At 48.5% G+C, this 23,868-nt stretch overlaps 1 protein-coding gene across 14 annotated transcripts in view; it reads right to left on the reverse strand.

The window, feature by feature from the left end:
- mbnl1 (muscleblind-like splicing regulator 1) overlaps positions 1 to 23,868 on the reverse strand; it is a 396,632-nt gene that overhangs the window by 89,995 nt on the left and 282,769 nt on the right. For all 14 annotated transcript variants that reach the window (XM_072473809.1, XM_072473821.1, XM_072473819.1 and 11 more), the window contains 2 exons: positions 10,265 to 10,435; positions 244 to 297 (listed from right to left, as the gene is read on the reverse strand). In XM_072473809.1, coding sequence (XP_072329910.1) covers positions 244 to 297; positions 10,265 to 10,435 — 225 coding nt within the window. The remainder of the gene's footprint in view (positions 1 to 243; positions 298 to 10,264; positions 10,436 to 23,868) is intronic.

A 23,868-nucleotide genomic window follows, 5' to 3' on the forward strand; every position in this document is an offset into this window, starting at 1 on the left:
ACCCGGCAAAATACCTCCAACATGTGATCTTCTTACTGGCAAATATAGCTGCAGTGGGATCATGGAGGATGGGATGGAACAGGACAAAGCAATAAAGAAGGAAAGACTTTCACTTTTCGTCACCACCTGACCTCTCAAAGTGCTTTGCCGCCAATGCAATATTTTTGAAGTGTAGTCAGTGTTGCACTGGTGCATGAGATTGTGAAAGGCTCACACCCTTAGATTAAAGAAATTTCCTCTCACCTCAAGGTTTAATGGCCGGCCCCTTAGATCTAAGCTCTCCAGCCATCTCGGCATCTGTGTTGCAAGAAAGGAAAAAGAAAAACATGATTTAAAATCTTTCAGCTTCCGGACTCTCCTCAAAGGGCAGGAGGTAGCATCAGAGAGTATAGAGAGACCGTAGCGCAATGGTGGGCAACATGGTGCCCATCTGGGTCCTCAGTGTAGCCCGCAAGACATTTTGTTGACCGCCGCCCACGCACAGAGTTGCCAACGTTCCACTGATTTTGGGCCGTGTTGTTTTTTTCTTACCGATACAACTGAGTGAAACGCACGTAAAGCGAGGGCAAGTGAAGTGAGGTGTGTGCTGATTGCTCACAACATTGACCGAGAGGGCTGTGCACTCCCTCTGTGTCCAAAGTATAAATATTTCTTTTATTTTTACCATTTGGAATTGAATGAGAGTTCCATTAATATATAAATGATTAAGCATTTTCTCTAACCCGTTATGAAATATTTGACGTGTATTAAATGTATTTAATCTTATTCATGGGGTCATGGTCAGTAAACGTGGCCGATTTCAATCTTGCGGTCCACTAAGATGGAGGAGGGCGACTCATGCGGCTCACTCACCGGCCTAGGATGCCGATCATTGCCATAGAGGAATTACTCCCTCACTAACAGCAGGGTGGGTGTACCTACACCACATGGGACTGCAGTGGGAGAAGAAAATGGCTTATCACAACCTTCTCCAGGACAATTAGCAATGGGCAACAAATGCTGGCTTAGCCAATGATCCTAACCTCCCGTGAACATATATTTTAAAAATTGAATGACTACACTTTATTGTTCATCTCATAATAACCAAAAACCGCAGCAATCCAATGCAATCCTGCACCCGCAAGCTGCAGATGTGATTCAATTCCTAAAGTTGACTGGTATTCAAAGTCAGCCACAAGGTTCCGGCAATTGCTCAGTGTGTTAACCAGTGAATGAAGAAAAAATTTGCACTGATATTAAGTCATTCACAACCTCATGTATGTTTCATGTTCTCCAGTGAGTTAATCGATTTCTAAAATTGACTACCATTTCCTGAGGTTCATCGTATGATTATCAGCAAGGATACCCAGCCTACAATCACTGTCAACTGTCTCTTGGGTGAGATATCGGATGATGGCAGCTGAACATGGAATTGTACCCCAGCAGAAGTTAGTGCCTTCAGGTGGGAACATTGCCTTCCATTTATGTTATACTTGAAACGTTGAGAAACAGGCCAAGGTACTTCACAGATAACATTTGGAGCCGAGACGCAGAATGAGCTTTAGGACAGGTGACCAAAATCTTGGTCAAAGAGGTAGATTTTAAGGAACATCTTCAAGGATGGAACGGTGTAGAGGTTGAGGAAGGAAATTCCAGAACTTAGGAACCAGACAACTCAGAGCATTAGAGGGCTGAAAGAAACAGGGAGACACACGAGGGAGGTAGAGTCCTCGGAAGGTTGTATGGCTAGCGGGTGTTACATGGATTGGGAAGGGTGAGGCAATGGAAGGATTCGGAAAGAAGGAGAGAAAATCAATGGAGAAAATCTGCAAGAAGATGAATAAAGTGAATTGTCGAATTTGGGGAACTCAGATGGGCAGGCAGTGCCCCATCCTTGGGCAAATAAAAAGAAGGAACAAAGAAGAGAAATCAGCAGTTATAACTTAACCTGCCATAGATGCGTCATTCAATCCACAGAAACGAATGATGGGTTAATTAAGTTGAAAGTAAGGTCTTAAGACAACAGCGTTCCATTTCCCTGACTGGCAACACAATAATGGCAGATATTTAAATGTGACCTTAAACTAATAAATGTCATTCTTAACTTCCCAAACTTACTCAGCCAGCTGGCTTTTCATTCCCAATCCAACATTCAGTGACTTGCACTGGTTATATACTCATTAAATAACTTTACCTGAAGTTCATATAATTTTCCCCAATTCTAAAACAATGGAAATATCCTGGCCTAAACCGTCGTAATTTAATTATTATACATTGCCAATAAATTGCACGGTAATGTACATCTACCCCAAGTTTAAATGTTCTGATGCAAAACATTGGAAGTTTTTGCAAAACATTGGAAGTTTTTGATAGCTTATCACTGGATAGCAGTTCAGAGGATGTTCATTAGATTGATTACAGAGATGAGGGGCGGGATTCTCCTCAATCGGCGCGATTTCCGCCGACCGGCGGCAAAAATGGCACGAATCAGTCTGGCATCGCGACACCCCAAAGGTGCGGAATCCTCCACACCTTTGAGGGGCCGAGCCCTAACCTTGAGGGGCTAGGCCTGCGCCGGACTGATTTCCGCCCCGCCAGCTGGCGGGAAAGGCCTTTGGTGCCCCGCCAGCTGGCACGAAACTGACTTTGCCGTGCGGCGCATGCGCGGGAGCGTCAACGGCTGCTCACGGCATCCCCGCGCATGCGCAGTGGAGGGGGTCTCTTTCTCCTCCGCCATAGTGAAGACCATGGCGAAGGCGGAAGAAAAAGAGTGCCCCCACGGCACAGGCCCGCCTGCGGATCGGTGGGCCCCGATCGCGGGCCAGGCCACCGTGAGGGCCCCCCCCCCCCCCAGGGCCACGGAGCCCGCCCGCGCCGCCTTGTCCCGCCGGTAAGAGAGGTGGTTTGATTCTCGCCGGAGGGACAGGCATTCCGGCAGCGGGACTTCGGCCCATCGCAGGCCGGAGAATCGCCGGGGGGCGGCCCGCCAATCGGCGCGGCGCGATTCCCACTCCCGCCGAATATCCGGTGCCGGAGAATTCGGCAACCGGCGGGGGCGGGATTCACGCCAGCCCCTGTGATTCTCCGACCCGGCGGGGGGTCGGAGAATCCCACCCGAGGTGTTTGTCTTATGTAGAGAGATTGAGCAGTTTAGGTCTATACCCACCCAAGACTAGAAGAAGGAGGAGATATAATTGAGGTATTTAAGATGATAAAAGGTATTGACAAAGTACAGATAGAGCGGATGCTTCCTCTTGTGGGGAACGAAAGGTCATAGTTTTAGAATAAGTGGTAGCAGATTTACAACAGTGATGAGGAGAAATTACTTCTCTCAAAGGATTGTGAATCTGTGGAATTCCCTACCCCAGAGTGCAGTGGACATTGAGATTTTGAGTAAATTTAAGGAGGAGATAGATTTTTAATTAGCAATGGGTTGAAGGGTTCTGGAGAACGGGCAGGAAAGTGGAGTTGAGGCCTAGAGGAGATCAGCCATGATCATATTGAATGGCGGAGTGGGCTCGAGGGGCTGTATTGCCAACTCCTGCTCCTGTTTCTTATGTTCTAGAGAACCAGTAGGACTGACAGACAACTTGATCCAAATAGGAATTTAAGACTGAAGAAGTGGTGGCTGATTTTGAAGCACTGTGCATGAGACATGAGTTCATACCAGGGATTGCTCTGACAGTGTTAGTGTCAGCTGTGGTTCAGTAGTAACTAACTCAGTAATGCTGTGAGTTCAAGAGCCACCGGCTCGAGCACAAAAACAATTAACAATTCAGGCAGCACAGTTGGAGGTGTTACATTTTGGATGAGATGCTAAGTGAAGGCCTCTTCTGCCTCTCAGGCATAAATTAAGGATCCCATATCATCTACAGAGTAAGAACATCAAAGTGGTGACCATGAAACCATAGTCTATTCTCATAAAAACCCATTTAGTTCACGAATGTCCTTTAGAGAATGAAATCTGCCGTCCTTCCATGGTCTGGCCTACATGTGACTCCAGACCCACAGCAATGAGGTTGGCTCTTAAATGCCCTCTGAAATGGCCTAGCAAGCCACACAGTTGTACCAAACTGCTATGGGGGTCTGAAAAAAGGAATAAAATAGGACAGACCACCCAGCATCAACCTAGGCACCGGAAATGATAACGGCAAATCCAGACATGTCAGCTCTGCAAAGGCCTCTTTACTAATATCTGGGTAATTCTGCCAAAATTGGGAGAGCTGTCTCACAGACTAGCCAAACAACGGCCTGACATAGTCATGCTCATACCTCACAGACAATGCCCCAGCCACCGCTGTCACCATCCCTGGGTATACCCTGTCCCAGGAGCAGCAGAGACCCAGCAGCCGTGATGGCACAGTGGTATGTAGTCAGATGGGAGTTGCCTGGAGGGACCTGCACATTGACTCCGGTAGACCTCATGAAGTCTCATCGCATCCGGTCAAACATGGGCAAGGAAAACCCCTGCTGATTATCACCTACCGCCCCACCTCCCCAACTCCCAGTTGATTAATCAGTATCCTTCCTTGTTGAACACCAATTGGGGGCAGCACTGAGTTTGTATTCTGTCCGGGCCACTCAGCTCTTGACCTCATTACAGTCCTGAACCGAGCATGGACAAAAGAACTGAATTCAAGAGGTGGGGTGAGAGTGACAGCAATTGGGCAGCACGGTAGCATAGTGGTTAGCACAGGTGCTTCACGGCTCCAGGTTTGATTCCCGGCTTGGGTCACTGTGTGTGTGGAGTCTGCACGTTCTCCCCGTGTGTGCGTGTGTTTCTTCCGGGTGCTCCGGTTTCCTCCCACAGTCCAAAGATGTGCAGGTTAGGTGGATTGGCCATTCTAAATTCCCCTTAGTGTCCAAAATGGTTAGGTGGGGTTACTGGGTTACGGGGATAGGGTGGAGGTGTGGGGCTTAAGTAGGGTGCTCTTTCCAAGAGCCGATGCAGACTCGATGGGCTGAATGGCCTCCTTCTGCACTGTAAATTCAATGATTCTATGACTCATTTAACATCAGGGCAGCATTTGGCCAAGTCAAGCAGCCCCCCCCCAAAAGGGGGCAGGGTCAGTTGGCTGGACAGCTGGTTCATGGTGAGGCGTGACGCCAATGGCATCTGCTGTAAGGCGCTTTGGGACATTGTTTGGGTCATTTATAAATGCAAGTTCATTTTCTTTTTAGTACTGGCAAGTCAAAAACGATCCTACAATTCAATTCTGAAGAGTTGGTGACAATTGCTGGAAGTCGGACTCGAGCCAAGCACTCCCGACAGACCCTGATGAGAGTTCCTTCAGAAAGGACATGACTCATCTCCATTTGGACGGCTTTCCAATTTCTCGAGGCCCCTGATTTAAATCTTGTGGCCTCCAGGTTGTCATTCGGAAAAACTAACATGTCAGGATGAGCACATAGTGCGAGGTGACAGAAGGTGCAGATTTAAGGTTCGCTCCCTTTCCAGGTGCCATGGGGCGAACTCAGTCGTGGAAGCTTTGAAAAGAAGAGTTTGAATGCACCGGCACCAACAATTTGCATCCAGATAGTGCCTCTAAATTAACCATATTTCCCAAGGCACTTCACAGGAGTGTCAGCAAATAGAATTTCAGACCGGCGTAAGCAGATGTTAGGACAGGTGACCAAAAGCGTGGCCAAATTTCATAGATTTCATAGAATTAACAGTGCAGAAGGAGGCCATTCGGCTCATCGAGTCTGCACCGGCCCTTGGAAAGGGCGCCTTACTTAAGCCCACACCTCCCACCCTATCCCCATAACCCAGTAACCCCACTTCACCTTTTTGGGGCACTGAGGGTAATTTAGCATGGACAATCCACCTAACCTGCACATCTTTGGATTGTGGGAGGAAACCGGAAGAATTCCACGCAGACATGGGGAGAACGTGCAGACTCTGCACAGACATGACCCAAGCGGGAATCGAACCAGGACCCTGGCGCTGTGAAGCAACTGTGCTACCATCCCGTCAAAGATGTAGGGTGTAAGGAACATTTGAAAGTAAGGAGTCAGAATAGTGCTGAGTCGCACGGTAAAATGTCCACTGAGAAGCGTAAATATCATTGCTCCTCACCTGAATTGTTCTGCAATGGTAGCTAGTTACTAAAAGATCTAATGGCACTAGTTTTGAGGAAGAGCAGGGGCGTACTCCCTCGGTTTCTTACATTCAGGCCTCAAGCAACATCACTCGAAAACAAATTATCTGGCTACTATAACATCGCGGTCTGTGTGCAAATTGGTTGCCACACTTCTGATATTAAAATTGACTACACATCAAAAAGTTCAGTACTGCAGTGTGCAAAGGAACACACAGGCCGGGATTTTCGAGCTCCCTCCCCCGGCGGTTTTTCCGGCAGCGGATGCGGCTTGCCATTGGCCGGCGGTGGGATCTTCCAGTCCTGCCGAAGGCAATGGCATTTTCCATGACTCGCTGGCAATGCTGCCGGGCAACCCACCAGCTGCTGTGGGGCAGTGGGGCGGCAAAGACGGAAAACTCCAGCCATTGTTTCAAAGTTTGTACTTTTGTTGGCTGGGGGAATCAGGCTAAATGCTAGAAGAAGAAGAAGAGCTGCAATCTCTCATGGGGAAGACAGAGTTGTGAAGGGCTTTTGTGACTGAGATTGATGACAGAAATGCTGAGTGAGCTGCTGAACCAATTCGTAAGATCTGCCCTAGTTATATCCTCCACTGAATGCTAATTTACGGTTTATAATCAACCACAATTTGCATGTCAATTCATTCTTCACGGATATTGGTTTGGGGTTCTAGACCAAGATAGTTTGTTTTGTTTGACTCTTAGAATCATAGAATCCATACAGTGCAGAAGGAGGCCATTTGGCCCATTGAATCTGCGTCGACACTACGAAAGAGCACCCTACCCAGGCCTAAGCCCCGCCTGATCCCCCCGGAACCCCACCTAACCTTTAGACATGCAGGGGCAATCTAGCTTGGCCAATCCACCTAGCCTGCAGGAGGAAACCGGAGCAGCCGGAGGAAAGCCAAGCGGACACAGGGAGAACGTACAAACTCTACACAGACAGTGACCCGAGGTCGGAATCGAACCCGGGACCCTGACGCTGTGAGGCGCTGACCACTGTGCCAGCCTGCCGCCCTTGTACGGTTAAAAAAAAAAATTTTGTTTGAACTGTGGAATCGTGTGGCTTCATCTTTTCAGTAAATAACTGGGATTTCGGATTTCTTAAAATAAAGTAGTTACTTGTCTCGATCAGGATCATTACAATTGACTGTAAAGCGCTTGTGGAAGTCCTGAGCCGATGAAAGCTGCTATGTAAATGCAGCTGTTTCTTTCTAACCCAATAGTTAATCAGTGAAAAGGCCTGGCTGATTGATGCAGCGTTTTGCCTGTGTTCACTCAAACCATCCTTATATGACAGGTCAAATGACTCATGGAAACAGGGCCAATGATCAGCAGCCTGTGGTGTGATATTTCTGCCTTTGGGTTTAAAAATTAAGCTTGGCTGACTCATCGGATCCCCTTTTTTTAGATCCACTTTCTAGTCGGCTTCTCAAATGTGCTTTCCTGTTGGGAGCCAGCCAGCTTCGCACTGATTGTATCTCGCAGTCATGCTGGGTTTTGGCTGATGCTTGCACCCTCCTGGCTCCATTCTGGTCTCTGCGGGAACCTGAATGCTCAGCTGCCCCCTCCCTCTGATTCAGAGGGAAATCCCGGCTCTGTTTCTTAAATCCGGTTATCCCCAAGTCCTATCCTGTGGGCTTCTATTCTATCTCAGCAACAATGATAATGGAAAAGAAATTGTGCTAATGCCGTGCCTTTAACGTGGTAAAACATCCCAAGGTGCCCTGCAGGACCGTCATCAAAGAGAATTTGACACCAAGTCACCTAAAAGGCCTTGGGGACACCTTGGTCAAAGTAATTACCAGTAGGGGGAATCTCAAATGGAGGAAAGGGAGATAGAGAGATTTAGGAAGGGAATTCCAGAACCTCCAGCCGAAGCAATTGGAAACACAGCTATCAATGCTGGACCAATTAAAACTGGGGCTACACGAGAGGCTAGTATTAGTGAAATGCAGAGATCCAGAAGATGCGACAGAGATAGGGAGGATCGAGGCCACAGAGAGATCTGAAAATCAGGATGAGAGTTTTAAAATTCAGGCGTTGATCAACTGGGAGACAATGTAGGTCAGTGGACACAAAGGCAGAGTGTAACAGGATTTGGGGTGACTTGGGACATAGACAGTAGGTTTGAAGATTCTGTTATCACCTGCCGAATGTACCCCCAATACTCGCTCACCAGGTCTGCTGAGAAATCATCCTTTATATGGGCCGCACGGTGGCACAGTGGTTGGCCCTGCTGCCTCACAGCGTCAGGGACCTGGGATCAATTCCAGCCTTGGGTGACTATCTGTGTGGAGTTTCCCTGTTCTCCCTGTGTCTGTGTAGGTTTCAGGCCGTGTGCTCTGGTTTCCTCCCACAGTCGAAAGATGTGTAGGTTAGGCGGATTGGCCACGCTAATTGCCCCTTTGAGTCCAAAATGTTAGGTGGGGTTAGGGCGGGGGCAGGGGCCTAGTTCGGGTGCTCTTTTAAAGGGTTGTGCAGACTTGATGGGCCGAATGTCCTCCTCCTGCACTGTAGGGATTCTATGATATGTAAATCTAGATTGGGGACTATTCAACGGGTTGAGGGAGCATCATGCCCAACTCCAATCAGTGTGTTCAGTCACCCATCTGGATGAGTGATTTCTAACAGCAGGGATCAGGCCCCAAACTTTGGCTGATAGCGTCCTCTCTCGCCTCACCTTGAAAATCCGAGGCCCGTTGAAACTCCTCTACGAATAATCTGTCTGAGCTCTTGTAGAGGCATGGGGCTGGATTCTCCGTTTGGGAGCCTAAGTCCCCACCCCGGCGTGAAAATTGTGGTGTTTTACGTCAGGAAAACTGCCGCAAAACGGCCAGCGATTCCCTGCTCCGGGAATGGGGGCGCTAGCAGCCAGGCAGCGTAGAGCTCCAAGCTATAGCTGCTGATACGACCAGGATCATTGCCGGGTCCGTGGCCGCGCAATGCACATGGCGGCGGCCTGCAGTGCCTGCCCCACCGCAGTGCCCCCGACCCCGAATAAAGCCCACCCGCCTGCGGATCAGCCCTCCCCCGACTGTGGCGGCGCTGGACTAAGTCCGCCACGCTGAATTCCCGACAGGTGAGACTACACGTGTCCCATGCCGTCGGGAACTCAGCCGGTCTCGGACGGAGCATCGCGGGGCATTGACCTGAGGCCATGGATACAGCATGTGGCGTACTCTGCTTTTCAGGAGCAACACGAAAGCGGCGCCACCCCCAATTCTGTCATCATCGGGGATTCTCCGCCCCGTCGCCGAACGTGATTTTTGCCGTTGGGGATCGGAGAATCCAGCCCATGGGCTTTGGCCCGTGATCTAGTCTGTGAGTCAGAAAATTGTGGGTTTTGAGATCCTTGAGCACACAGTCTCTCAAACATTCTCCAGAAGCGTTTGCTTAGCCATAAAACGATTTTGGACATCCTGACATTGTGTAAAACACTGAGCGGGATAAATGATGTATTATTTACTGAAACTGCAGTAACATTTCCATTTCTCAAGCCTCAAGGGTGCAGAATATATTTGTGAAGGAGGAAAAGGCATCCCGCATTTCATCATCCCTCCGGTGCTCTTCAGCCACCTTTGGACTTTAGTTCTGGAATTCCTGACGTAAACCTCCCTGACTCTCCAATGCTTTCTCCTCCTTTAGGATGTTCATCAGACAATATAGGTCTTTAACCAAGCGTTTGGCTATCTGTCCTAACACCTCCTTATATGACTTGATGGCCTGTGAAGAACCTTGGGGTGTTTTATGATACTAAAGGTACCATATAAATACAAGCTGTGAGTACTAAAATTCTTTCACTTTGGGAGTAGTGGGATAACAGTGGGTAAACATTGGTTCCAACACTTACAACACTACCTTCATGGGAAGTTGATCCAACTGGAATCTGGTGAGTCCCACCGGACCCCCGCTGGTGAGAGAGCAAGACCGAAATCTCAAACCTGGCCAGACTTGGGAATGCTGAAGGGTGAATGGGGAGTAAAGACAAAGGCGGAGTGGGATGGAGAATGGCATCCTGATACACAAAATAACACACCCGTATAACCCGACGCTGCAAACAATCAAAGATAAGTGGACCGATTCTTTCGTCCCTTAACATACTGGATAATATTATCTCAACTTCTTAACGACCTGCAATGTAATCGTTCTCAACCGAGTCAAAGGCCACTTGATCATGCTCACCACGGGTTGCAGTGGGGTTCCAGGCATCATGGCATTGGCTAACTGCATCTGCTGGGCCAGCATGGCCATGTTTTTCTGCTGTATCAGGTTATTGCGTCCATTTATCTCCAGCTGTGTTTTTAAGTGGGGTGGTGGGTGAAGGTACTTGCAGTTTTCTCTGGAGCAACGACCCTGCGGAGGATAAGAGGAACACAACACCGTTAAGGCCAAACGCACTCAAACCCCTGAGCCCACAGCTGAACCAAGTTACAACACACATATTAACATTTCCTTTTCAGTTGCTGGGCTGGCGGTTCACAGGAACGACAGGGTTTGATTTCCAAACATGCAAGCTTGCTGCACGCGAAGGGTACAGCTGATGCGAAGTCCACTTGCAGGCAAGGTGTCAATCTGTTCCCACCCACCCAGTGGATCAGATCAGGTATTCGCCGGGACTCTGAAAATATTAGCGAAGCTCTCCCCAGATCTTCTGGTTTGCCACCATAATCGCGCCCCTTTTTTAAACATGGAGCTTATGAGGCCCAGCAAAGTTGTAATACTGGGGCAGCACGGTGGCTCAGTGGTTAGCACTGCTGCCTCACGGCCCCGAGGTCCCAGGTTCGATCCCGGCTCTGGGTCACTGTCCGTGTGGAGTTTGCACATTCTCCCCGTGTTTGCGTGGGTTTCGCCCCCACAACCCAAAGATGTGCAGGCTAGGTGTATTGGCCACGTTAAATTGCCCCTTCATTGGAAAAAATGAATTGGGTACTTTAAATTTATTTTTAAAAAACATTGTAACACTAGTAGTAGTACACATTATATATAATTCTCAACATTTGCAGGGTCAGTTTTCAGTCAAGAATTTCCCCAGTTTTCTCAGAGCAACAGTGAGTACAGCACATCCATTTCTCCTTCTCTATTTGATACAAAATGTGCAGTACAGGAATAGACCGTTCAGTCCAACTGGTATGTGATGGTCTTCAAGCTCCAAACTAACTTCTTCCCATCTCTCTGTGATGAGATGCTGAGTAAATCAGATTTATATTCTCTGGAGGTCAGAAGAATAAAAGGTGATCTTATTGAAACATCCAAAGTTCTAATGGGGCTTGACAGGGTAGATACTGAGAAGTTACATCCCCCCTAACTGGGGAATCTAGTCTCAGGACAAGAGGTCAATCATTTAGGGCTGAGAGGAGGAGAACTTTCTTCACTCAAAGGGGTGTGAATCTTTGGAATTCTCTATCCCAGAGGGTTGTGAACGCTGCATTGTTGATTGAATTTAAGGCTCGGATAGAAAAATTTTGGTCTCTCAGGGAATCAAAGAATACGGGGAGAGGGCAGGAAAGTGGAGTTGAAATCCAACATCAGCCATGATTGCATTGAGTGGCGGAGCAGGCTTGAAGGGTCATATGGTCTACTCCTGTCCCTATTTCATACGTTCTTCCGTTCTTGTGTAATCATACAAATATGTCCTTCCATTCCTTTCACTTTCACTAGCAGCACAGTGACATAGTGTTTAGCCTGCTGCCTCACAGCGCCAGGGACCCAGGTTCAATTCCGACCTTGGGTGACTGTGTGGGCGTGGGTTTCCTCCGGGTGTTCTAGTTTCCACCCACAGTCCAAACGTGTGCAGGTTAGATGGATTGGCCATTCTAAGTGTCTAAAGGTTAGGTGGGGCAACATGGAGAGGGCAGGGGATTGGGCCTAGGTACGGTGCTCTGCCGGAGGTCCAGTGCAGACCCGATGGGCCAAATGGCCTCCTTCTGCACTGTAGGGATTCCATGTGTGTGTATATAGCTTCCCCTTCAGTGCATGTACAGTAGTCACTTCAGCTACTCCTTGTGGGAGCAAATTCCACATCGCGTTTTCTCTGAGTAAAGTTTATTCTGAATTCATTATCGGATTTACTGAAGATTATCGTGTATTTATGATCCCTAGTTTATAGTTTCCGTCTTAGCATTTGTATGAAGAATCCAATCCGGACTAAATAAAAAATAAAAGATGATTTTCGGGTCTAGGCTAACTTGGCCGGAGTCTGTCCGGTGATGTATCTGGTCACCCAATGCAGAAAGCTCCCTTCCTATGATGGATACATGAAATGGAAAAGTGGAGCTCCCAGCAGAGGGAGTCACCATCTGACGCTGCCAGGCTTACAAGAAGCAGGCACAAGTTCTGCCTCACGTTGGCAGCCCTGGAGTTTCCAGGAATTAACGATGAATCACCGGAACACTGCCCAGAAGAAAGATCACGGCGACATTGCGTGCTCGTTGTTGACTTTCTTCCGAAATGCATTATTTATACAAATCAGTAATTTGTTAAAAATGTGTTAAGTAAAATAAGAGTGCTGCGTGCAAGGGGTATATAGGATGCAAAGTCCACTTGCCGGCATGTCACATTCTTCTCACCCACCCAGTGGTCAGACAGTGGATCAGAGTGTTCGACTCTCAGGCAAGCATCATCCAATGACGTAATTAGCAGCTTGTTTGCTTTCCAATTAGCGGGGGGAAAGAGCGGGAGGAGCGGGGAGTATGGCCGGGTGGGGGGAGGGGAGGGGGGAGAGCTACTGTGAGGATGAATGCCTTCAGCGACCAATTGTGGGAATGCAGCGGCTTGAGGCGTGAGAGCATGTGATGAAGCCTCCAGGGAAACATCCAGGTGGAGTTGGCAATCCCTGTTCCAGCCATTGCAAGACTGTCTGTAGAACCCCAAGATCCACCTCAACCGGTTCCTTGCTGGTTGACAGCAGGTCCACTGGATTCCTGATGGGGTCTGAGTAAACTTAGCTCATTCACACGCATTGCCAGCTTGTGTGCCATTTCCTCATGTCCCTTCTACAGTAGATATGGGAAACATTTTGAAGAATCTGACACGATGTTGCATCATAAACAATGTGAGTTCCATTCCTCCAATTTGATCGATGCCCATCTCAGCCCTAGTTTGGGTATCCAGGCTGACTTGTAGGCAAGAGGAATACTTACTGAGCTGCCTCAACTCTCTGGTAAATAAATTACCTCATTTATACCCTGAAGTTGGGAAGAGAATTGAAGTTAACTGACCAGCGTCATCTCAACATTCTCCTCCCTCCCCTATAAATTTTGGATAGGGCTAAAATTTGGACTTGGTTTAAATATAGTACACTGCAGTTTTGTAGCATATGTAATATGGTAAAAACATTCTCAGTCACTTTGTAAGGGCATTTCAAACAACACAGGACATGGTGCCACATAAGGAGGTATCGTGGGCAGCACGGTAGCACAGTGGTTAGCACTGTGGATTCACAGCGCCAGGGTCCCAGGTTCGATTCCCGGCTGGGTCGCTGTCTGTGCGGAGACTGCATGTTCTCCCCGTGTCTGCGTGGGTTTCCTCCGGGGGCTCCGGTTTCCTCCCACAGTCCAAAGACGTGCAGGTTGGGTGGATTGGTCATGATTTTAGTGTCCAAAAGGTTTAGGAGGGGTTATTGGGTTACAGGGATAGGGTGGAAGTGAGAGCTTAAAGTGGGTCGGTGCAGACTCGATGGGCTGAATGGCCTCCTTCTGCACTGAATGTTCTATTTTAGAAGGGTAACTTAGTCAACATGTTAGGCTTTAAAGAGTGATTTCAAGAAGGCGAGGGAGAAGTTTAAGACCTAGGCAGCTGAAGGTATGGCTGTCAACAGGTAGAGCAATTAAAATCAGGAATGCTCAGGAGCAACACATTGAAGGAGTGCTGGTACCTCAGAAAGCTTTCAGACTGTAGGGTGTTGCCAGGTTAGTGAGGGGTTCCCTCCCTCTGAAACCTTTGGATGCCGTTACGCATGACCCGAAAGCATAAATATTACCAATCTGACTTCAGTTTGCGGAGTTTCACGGACTGGAAATACATTCCAGTGATTCCAACAGAGAGAGCCTAGGACCTCAGCAGGGTTATCAATCTTTTAATAATTGAAAGAATCACAGGGGTTCCTGTGACTAAATCCCCAAATCCCCAATGCACACTCCAATTTATCAAATCCATCATTCAGTCAACACATTTAAAAGAGGTCATATTTCTGTTGCAGGTTAATCAGCTGAGACTCTCTGAGATTTCCCCAACATCAATGCGGTTGGGTCTGCAGTTGTGAAAGTCGGCCAGAAATAGCCACGGGGCAGCTTGCTGTCAGCAAGATGGAGATCTTCTCCAAGAGGTGTATTCCATCGACTACTTCAAAAAGATGAGACCTTCTTTGCTCTGGTCTGTCGCTGCTTTACATAAGCGATCATCACTTCTATGAGATGTTATCACGCCTGTGAATGCAAATGCTCCAGTACAGATGCACTCTTTGTCAGAGTAGTTGACAGTCCCTCACAGACAGTGCCATGGGATCATTGCCTCCATAATGAAACGTTCATTTGTTGCAATAGAGGTCATCGCTGGGTGGACGTTGAACTCAGTCAACTTGTAACTGTACGTCAACCACTACTAAGAAGGAGAGGGAAATGATTTAATGCCTCTGTGGAAATAGTGGACAAAGGAACATTGTACAAAAATATCAAATGCTGGTATGCGAATAGTCCCACAATTTAATTTCAAAACCCAGATTCGACGGGGCTCTTTCACTGACCACCGTTTCCAATCTGATTGACGAACAATTTTGCAAGAGGTTCAAAGGTGACGTCAGAATTTTAAGACAGAAAATTTTTTTGCAAAGTGTGAAAGTAAAGCAAGAGAATTTGGATATCTTCTGGATTCCGATATTACGTTAAAATGATCTGCAAACTTACTCAAAACCTTGACGGGCAAATTGTTGGGCCTCGTGCCTCCTGAACATAAAGCTTTGCATTTACACAGCGCCTCAGGACATCCCAGAGTGCTTCACGTGAAATGAAGTACATTGTGAAGTAAGTCACTGTTGCAATGTGGGACCCAGAGACATTTTGCACACAGCAATGTGATAACGGGCTGGATTTTACAGGGGGTGACGAGGCAGGGGAGGTGCAATTGGAGGGAAATTCAGTTCCAAACCGGCTGACGTCCCAGCAACAATTTAAGAAACTCCAGGCAGTTCAAACAAGCTGAGGGCGAGGCTTCCATCGCCCCAGTGGGAGGGAGTGCCGCCTTTAAGAGCTGCCGGCCAATCTGATTGACCGGCAGCTCCAGCAGCCACAGCATTGCCGGGGCTCAGTAGTGGTCACTGCTGGGACTGCAAGCATGTCCACAATGATCGACAGTAAGAAGTCTTACAACACCAGGTTAAAGTCCAACAGGTTTGTTTCGATGTCACTAGCTTTCGGAGTGCTGCTCCTGCCTCAGGTGAATGAAGAGGTATGTTCCAGAAACATATATATAGACAGATTCAAAGATGCCAGACAATGCTTGGAATGCGAGCATTAGCAGGTGATTAAATCTTTACAGATCCAGAGATGGGGTAAGCCCCGACTTGAGTGGGTTTGTGATCTGTAGCCCTTTCGGGATCTTGTCTGCTTTCTTGCATCTTTGTAGAAACTTAATGTCAGTGTCTATATGCGCGATCTTCCTGGAGATCCTCTCCACTTTGAGCCGGCAGTTTGACACTGACATTAAGTTTCTACAAAGATGCAAGTCTCACCCCAGTCCAACACCGGCATCTCCACACAATGATCGAGGGCAGGCACCGGGTCCAGGAGCCCTGGGCATTTAGGGTGCGGCGGGAACAGGCCCCTTAGGGGGTGGGCTGCAAGGAGGATGGAGTGGGTGGGTTTTGGAGGACAGGTGGGCAGTCACAAAGAAGGGGTAAAGTCTTGGGAGTAGGGTGACCTATTGTGTACAGAGCATCTGCTAAAGATGTGCCCCCCTTTCTTTCCCATTTTTTTCAACAAAGTTGTTAAAAGAACCAGCCTTCCCACTCTCACCCAGCAGTTTTTAAAAAATAAATTTAGAGTACCCAATTATTATTTTTTTCCAATTAAGGGGCAGTTTAGCGTGGCCAATCAATCCACCTAACCTGCACATCTTTGGGTTGTGGGGGTGAAACCCACGCAGACACGGGGAGAATGTGCAAACTGCACACGGACAGTGACCCAGGACCGGGATTCGAACCCGGGTCCTCAGCGCTGCAGTCCCAGTGCTAACCACTGTGCCACGTCGCGCCCCACTCACCCAGCATTTTATGGACGAGGAGGTGGATTGAGGGCCTTAATCTACCCACCTCCCCTCCCTTTGCAGGAAACACGCCCAGGAGAAGGGGATTGTAAAATTCAGCCCAATATGTTCAGTGATGTTGGTTAAAGGATACGTATTGACCTGGACACCAGGAAGAGCTCCCTTGCCCTTCTTCAATGTCGCGCCATGGAACATCTGAGAGGGTAGATAGGGCCGGGGTTTACCATCTCATCCAAAAAACAGCAGTGCTCCCTCAGTACTGTGCTGGGAGCGTCAGCATGGACATTATACTTAAATCTGGAATGGGACTTGAACTCTCAAACTTCATGACTTAAATGGAGTCGGAGGATGAGATTTACCAGCTGCGTTGACCCTGAAAAGCAGCACGGCCGGTAGTTGCCGGGAGATCCTTCTTCTGGGATCAGCAGGCTCGCCACGCCTCGCGCAATCTAACGCGATCTCGCGAGACGTCGTGATGTAAATTCCACCCATTGCGGGCAGGATCACTTTCTGGCAGGAAGTCTCACTCTAATATGCCCAGGATCTAACCAAGGCATTGGGATCTAACTCCCTCACCTTGGAGATCTCCGGCGAGTGCCGTTCAGTGCAAGTTTCCACAAATAGGGGCCAGACAGAACGGCACTCGTTGGGGTCGCTCAGGGGATCAGAGGCCTCCAGATGCTTGCCCTCTGGGGAAGGTGGCACCCTGGCATCATTGGTACTACCCAGGCACCCTGACACTGCCAGCCTGGCACTGCCACCTGTGCACCCTGGCAATGCCACCTGGGTGCTAGCCTGGCACTGCCAAGGTGTCCATGTGACACTGTCAGCTGGCAAGGGCACTGCCAGGGTGACAGGCTGGCATTTTTTGAGCAATAGGGACCGTGCCTGGGGGTGCCCTGCATGAGTGTGGAGTTGGGGCTGGGGGGTGTTGGGAGTCGGGTCGGTGGGCAGAGGGATCGGGACGCCATTTTTAGAAAGAGGTCCTGCACTGGCCATCAAACACCTATCTATTCTAATCCTATTTTCATGCAATTGGCCGTAGCCTTATTGCTCTTCTCATCAAAATGCTTCTTAAATGAAAATGTCCTCTTAAATCTTCTGCCCCTTACCTTAAATCTATGTCCTCTGATTATTGACCCCTCTACTAAGGGGAAAGATTTATTCCGATCTACTCTATTTATAACCCTCATAATTTTGTACGCCTTGATCAGGTTCTCTGCTCCAAGGAGAACAACCCTACCCTAACCAGCCTCTCTTCACATCTTAAACTCTCCAGCTCAGGTAACATCCTGGTGCATCTCCGCTGCACCCTCTCGGGTGTAATCACATCCTTCCTATAGTGTGGCGACCGGAACCACACACAATACTCTAGCTGTGGCCTAATGAGCATGTGGCCTAATGAGATGTGACAATACGATGACTGACTGGAAAGACCAGAGTTATTTCTCATTGACACTGTTGGACCATATTTTCCTGGATTGGAAATTTGAAGCAGCAAGCCAGTGTGTCCCATCATTACTGGGAAAAAGTCTCCTACGGCAGCTTAACGATTTGGTACCTGACTTCCCAATGTGTCTGTGATTGAACTTAATGGGTTGTTTGGGCACAGCAAATGCAAAGCAATTGGGTGGTTGGGGGCAGGAGTAAGTGAGCCCTCCCTTACAGGGATGTGCTCCCTCCTGCCTGGAAAACCTTTCCCTTTTTTTCCAACTCGTTTGAATCGTGACGTTTAATGGAAAAGACTGATCTTAACACTGTCCCCTCAATGGGAGATGAATCCAAATAGGAATAGCATGATGAACTCTGAATTAACAGGGCAACATAAATCCTAAATCAAGACACATACATGGGGTGGCAACAGAAACGTTTAAGTGTGTAAGGGCATGAATTTAATGTAGATAGAGGAGAGGAATAAACCTCTATGCTTTAAGGAACCTTCTGGCGAAGTTAATGGGTGTGATCTAAGCAAATTGGAACAGAATCCCACGATGAGCGCGTCTAGCCGGGTGTTCCCGACGCTCGCAGCGCCAAAAAACACCACGTTATCATTCGGGATTCTGTTTCAATTCGGGGCCTCAGCGGGGACCCCTGCCAAGGCCGCACTTAACCCCGTTTCCTGCACTGAGGAGCGAGTTTCAACCCATGGGCCAGAATCCTCTGATGGTTGCGATTCACTATTCCCGCTGGCACGCAACCGGGGTTCCCGGCGGCGTGGGGTGCGGCCGTGAAACGGGCGGCTGGCGGAGTGGAGAATCCCGCCCGTGATCACCTTCTCCCACATAGATCTGGGGTGGCATCCACACATTGATTGTTCCATTACTGTGAGTGTACAATAATTAAAATGACTAATGCCACTGCTTTGGGCACAGGGAAAAGAGGAAATTGAGGTGAGGGGATGGATGAGGTTCGGGGAGCTAACGTATTGGTTAACTTGTCCAACTGATCGGCATCCATGGCAGGTGATGACAAGTGGGTTCTCCACCTCTGCACAGGATCTTTGTTCATTCATTCTATCCCGCTGAAACTAAAACACCCAAATGAAGCTGGAACAACACTGATGGGTTCAAGGCTGCTGTATTGTCTGCAATAATACTGCCAAAGGACACAAGAGAAAGCTTGTTGTCTGTGGCTGACCCCTTCACACCCATCATGCACAGCTTCCATGACCTCTGAAAGGCTTGTTTAAAATCATTTACCTTTGCCACTCTTCCCTGGATATAACTGTGGATATAATTTAAACTGTCCAGCCAAGCCACTCGATAAGCTTTAATCACATGGATTTCATCTCTGAAAGCAGCAATCTGAGTCATACAGCCAGTGAATGAGGAATGTATTTTCACTGGAGTCCTAATGGCACAAAGCAGTAAGCACAATGACCTCACATTTCAAATCACACGACTCAGCCCTTGAAATTATTGTACACACCCTCCAGAAAATGGTGAATTAGTCAGAATGGATAAGCACTCCTGCTGCAACCTAACACTACAATTGCTTCCCACAAATCCCCCCTTCCACAAATACAACATGCCAATGAACTATTGCTAACATCACATGGAGGTAGTGTCCATGGCCTTTTTCCAGTTATGTGAGGTGGCTCCCCGAGGGGTACTTTTTAATCTCGCTCACCAGGCAAGAATCATAGAATTTACAGTGCAGACGGAGACCAATCGGCCCATCGAGTCTGCACCGACCCTTGGAAAGAGCACCTTACTTAAGCGCACACCCTATCCCTGTAACCCAGTATCCCCACCTAAACGTTTTGGGACACTAAGGGCAATTCAGCATGGCTAATCCAGCTAACCTGCACATCTTTGGATTGCGGGAGTAAACCGGAGCACCCGAAGGAAACCCACTCAGACACGGGGAGAATGTAAAGACTCCGCACAGTCAGTGACCCAAGCCGGGAATCGAACCTGGGACCCTGGAGCTGTGAAACAACTGTGCTAACCACTGTGCCTCCAAGATCTGGTGGGAAGCCTATAGGATCATGCGAACACTTGTTTTATACTCGGCCCATCAACTTCAATGGAGGATGTAATCGGGACAAGGCGTAGAAACCAGTCAGTTGTTCCGCCCAATGCCATCGTCTTCGAATGGATGGGTTAGATTAATTTTGCCATTGCAGTTTGTTGTTGTCTGCCCTCTCCCTTTAATGAGACCAATATCCCCTTGGGAGTGTACTGGAGAGGTGGATGAAATCAAGGGAATCTGGGACTAGTTGGTGAAATGTGATCAGACTATTTCTGCATTGTATCCTCAAAGCATTTCATATGCAGAGGCAGGCAGCGCGGATGGTTAACATGAAATCATTAATGTTTATCCAACTTTCTAATTTGTAGCAACCCCGAAGGCTTTTATCAGCTGGTAGCACACTGACAACGATGGCTGTGGGTTCAAGCCTAACACTGGGATATGAGCAGGTAAAATACATCTGTGGGGTTCCTGGGTTAGGGTGGAGGCATGGGCTTGAGTAGGGTTCTCGATCCAAGGGCTGGTGTAGACTTGATGGGCCGAATGGCCTCCTTCAGCACTGTAAATTCTATGATTCCATGAGCACTTTCAAAGACTATGAATGGCCAGCTGCATTGATCCCACATGGGCCACAGCCAAATGCCAATCTTTTTGTTTTCTTTTTCTTCCTCTTTTCACGCACTTCCTGGCTACAGGATTGGCCCTTGTGTTCTCCTGTGGGAGGGCAAGAGATCACTGGAAGTGTTCAGTGTTCAAGCTGGAACCCACTGGCAACACAATTGGGATCCATAGAGGTGTTTCACTTCTGCTGTGAATTCTGGGATAGCCATGCCTCCATTTCAGTCCTTCTGCTTTTTTCTTGCACACAAGTGCCATAAATGGATATTATTTACACAGTAAACATACTTGAGAGACTGTGATCTCTCATGCCAAGTTTCCGTGCATTGGTTAGTTGGTCTGCCTATCTGGCAGAGAGCTTCTGTCAAAAGCCTCGGTACATAGAGCAACATAGAACATACAGTGCAGAAGGGGGCCATTCGGCCCATCGAGTCTGCACCGACCCACTTCAGCCCTCCCTTCCACCCTATCCCCCTAACCCAATAACCCCTCCTAACCTTTTTGGACACCAAGGACAATTTATCATGGCCAATCCACCTGAACTGCACGTCTTTGGACTGTGGGAGGAAACTGGAGCATCCGGAGGAAACCCACGCAGACACGTGGAGAACGTGGAGGCTCCGCACAGACACTGACCCGCAGGGAATCGAACCTGGGACCCTGGTGCTGTGAAGCCACAGTGCTAACCACTATGCTACTGTGCTGCCCATGTTACAGAAATAATTGCAGATGGGATGCCTGCCGACAACCAGAACAAGGCAGCACAGTTAACAGTTGACAGATTACAAAGATCTTTTCTCAAAGGGTTTGCCATGCGCTGGAGAATCGTGGGATGCAAGGACAGAAAGACAAAGGAGTTGGTTCGATCCAGGCTAGAAGGAATCAAAAGGGTCGCTGAGTACATCGAGAGAGAGAAGGATGGCCAAGTACGGACACTGGCAACGGAGACCCAACAGCCTCAAACCAGCAACAACTGAACGAGAAACTGAGGGTGAAAATAGAAGAGGAAGAAAAATATCAGATGGTTGGAGAACATTGGGACGTGGACTGAGGGAGGCTTGAAGAAAACCAGAGAAGGAGCAAGAAGACGTCAACTGAGGCTGTGGTGAACGAACAAACAGAATTTTACAGCAGAGCAGGATGTTATTTGGCTCATTGTGTCAGTACCAACTCTTTGAATACGTTACCCAACTCATCCCATACACTTTCCTCACATGCCGAAAATGTCTTTTCCGCTTTGAGTATCTGTCAAAATCTTCTTTTGAAAGTTCCTACTGAACCTCTTTCCACCACTTTTGCAGGCAATGTGTCCTAGATCAACTCTCTGCAGGACAAGAATTCTCCTCATCTCCTCCTCTGGTTCTCTTGACAATTGTCTTAACTCTTGTGTCCCTCTGATTAACAACCTTCCTGCCAGTGGAACTGTTACTCCTTATTTACTCCATCAATGCCCCACTCCCACACTACAATTTTCACCACCTTCACTAAATTCCCCCCTCAATCACCTCTCCCATAAGGTGGATAATCTCAGTTTTAGCAATCTTTCCTCCACGTAACAGAAGCAAAAGAGACGGATTTAATGTCAGACCTTCCAATTCAATGAAATATAGTTAAAGCAAATTCGTGTCCATTTTCCTTTCTGGTGATTGCAATTGAATACCCCTTATGCTGATGATGTTAGTAATAACCTGCAGTTTCTCTCACGCCAGCCCAGCTCTTTTGAAGGGTTGGGTGCTCAGGGCAATCAACAACACGGGGAAATTTGAATCTTGTGTGAGCAGCAAATCGTGAACTGGCGTTGGTAAAGTTAGTTATGGAGGTTACAAAATTGGAATGTGAAAGTGAGAGGGGTGAGACGCAGACATCACATGATGTTTTCCTCAACCAGCACATCAACATCTTCACGGCAACAAGCCCGGAATGTTCAAAGTAGCAAGTCTGGACAAGGTTAACCCCCTTCATGCCACAACCTCGTTCTCAGGCAAAGGCAACAAGAGAGACCGGAATGAGGGGGGGGGGGGGGGGGGGGACAGGATGTGAGGCGTTGGGTTCGGATCCTGACCTTGAGGTGAATAACGCACCAACTAAAAGGGCATTCGGCCCATCGACTCTATGCTGGTTAATTGCAGTGGGGTCAGATTTCAGCCTGTCTGCCGGCAGGTTGTTCAGAAAATATCATGAATTTTTTTTCTTCTTCGCATCGCAGGCTGTGCCCGCATTTATTGCCCATCCCTAATTGTCCATCCCGCCTCCCAGCCATTGACTCTGTCTACACCTCCCGCTGCCTTGGGAAAGCGGGCAGCATAATCAGAGACCACTCCCACCCGGCTTATTTACTCTTCCACTTCTCCCATCAGGCAGGAGATACAAATGTCTGCGAAAAGCACAAACAGATTCAAGAACAGCTTCTTCCCCGCAGTTACCAGACTCCTAAATGACCCTCTTATGGACTGACCTGATCTCTTCACACATCTTCTCTAGTACTACACCCTTGTATTCTTCACCCAATACCCGTGTCTATGTATTTAGAGTGTGTATTTTATGTTTGCCCAAGTATTTTCATTTCATGTATGGAATGATCTGTCTGAGCTGAACGCAGAACAATACTTTTCACTGTACCTCGGTACACGTGACAATAAACAAATCCAAATCGTTGAGGGGGACAGTTAAGAGTCAACCACATTGCTGTGGGTCTGGCGTCACATGTAGGTCAGACCAGGTAAGGAAGGCAGATTTCTTCTCCTAAAGGACATTATTGAACCAGATGGTTTTTTTATGACAATCGACAATGGCTTCATGGTCATCATGTGTAAGAACAAACAGGCATGGCTCCCTCCAAGTGGAGATATCCTAATGTTGAAGTAGGTCTGTCAGAGACTGTGGCCGGGATTCTCCCCAACCGGCGGGTGGACCGTACCGGCGCCAGAGTGGCGTGAATCACTCCGGCGTCCGGTCGCCCAGAAGTGGGCCCCGATCGCGGGCCAGGCCACCGTGGGGCTGCCCCCCCCCCCCGAGGACTCCGCAGGCTGCCCTCCGAGCCAGGTCCCGCCAGTGTGGACCTTGTGTATTTCATGCCGGCGGGACTGGCCGAAAACGGGCGGCCGCTCGGCCCATCAGGGCCCGGGGAATTGCCAGGGGGGGGGGGGGGGGGCGCTGCCAAAAAAGCGGCGCCGGAGAATTCGGCAGCCGGCGTCGGAGCGGGATTCACGCCGCCCCCGGCGATTCTCCGACCCGGCAGGGGCGTTGGAGAATCCCGCCCTGTGTTACTGCATGTTTTACAACTGCAAATGACAGAAAACTGAAGACAGGAAGTACAAATGGGACAAGGCCCATTGTTGCCATTATAATAATGTCAGAACCCACCGGATTGTTTAAAGGGTTTGAAGAAGGGAGTCTCTGGTGATTCTGTGCCATCAGGACTGTTGTGGCTCAAGTGA

The sequence above is a fragment of the Scyliorhinus torazame genome, chromosome 14 (assembly GCF_047496885.1).
Source record: "Scyliorhinus torazame isolate Kashiwa2021f chromosome 14, sScyTor2.1, whole genome shotgun sequence".
NCBI classification, from domain to species: Eukaryota; Metazoa; Chordata; class Chondrichthyes; order Carcharhiniformes; family Scyliorhinidae; genus Scyliorhinus; species Scyliorhinus torazame.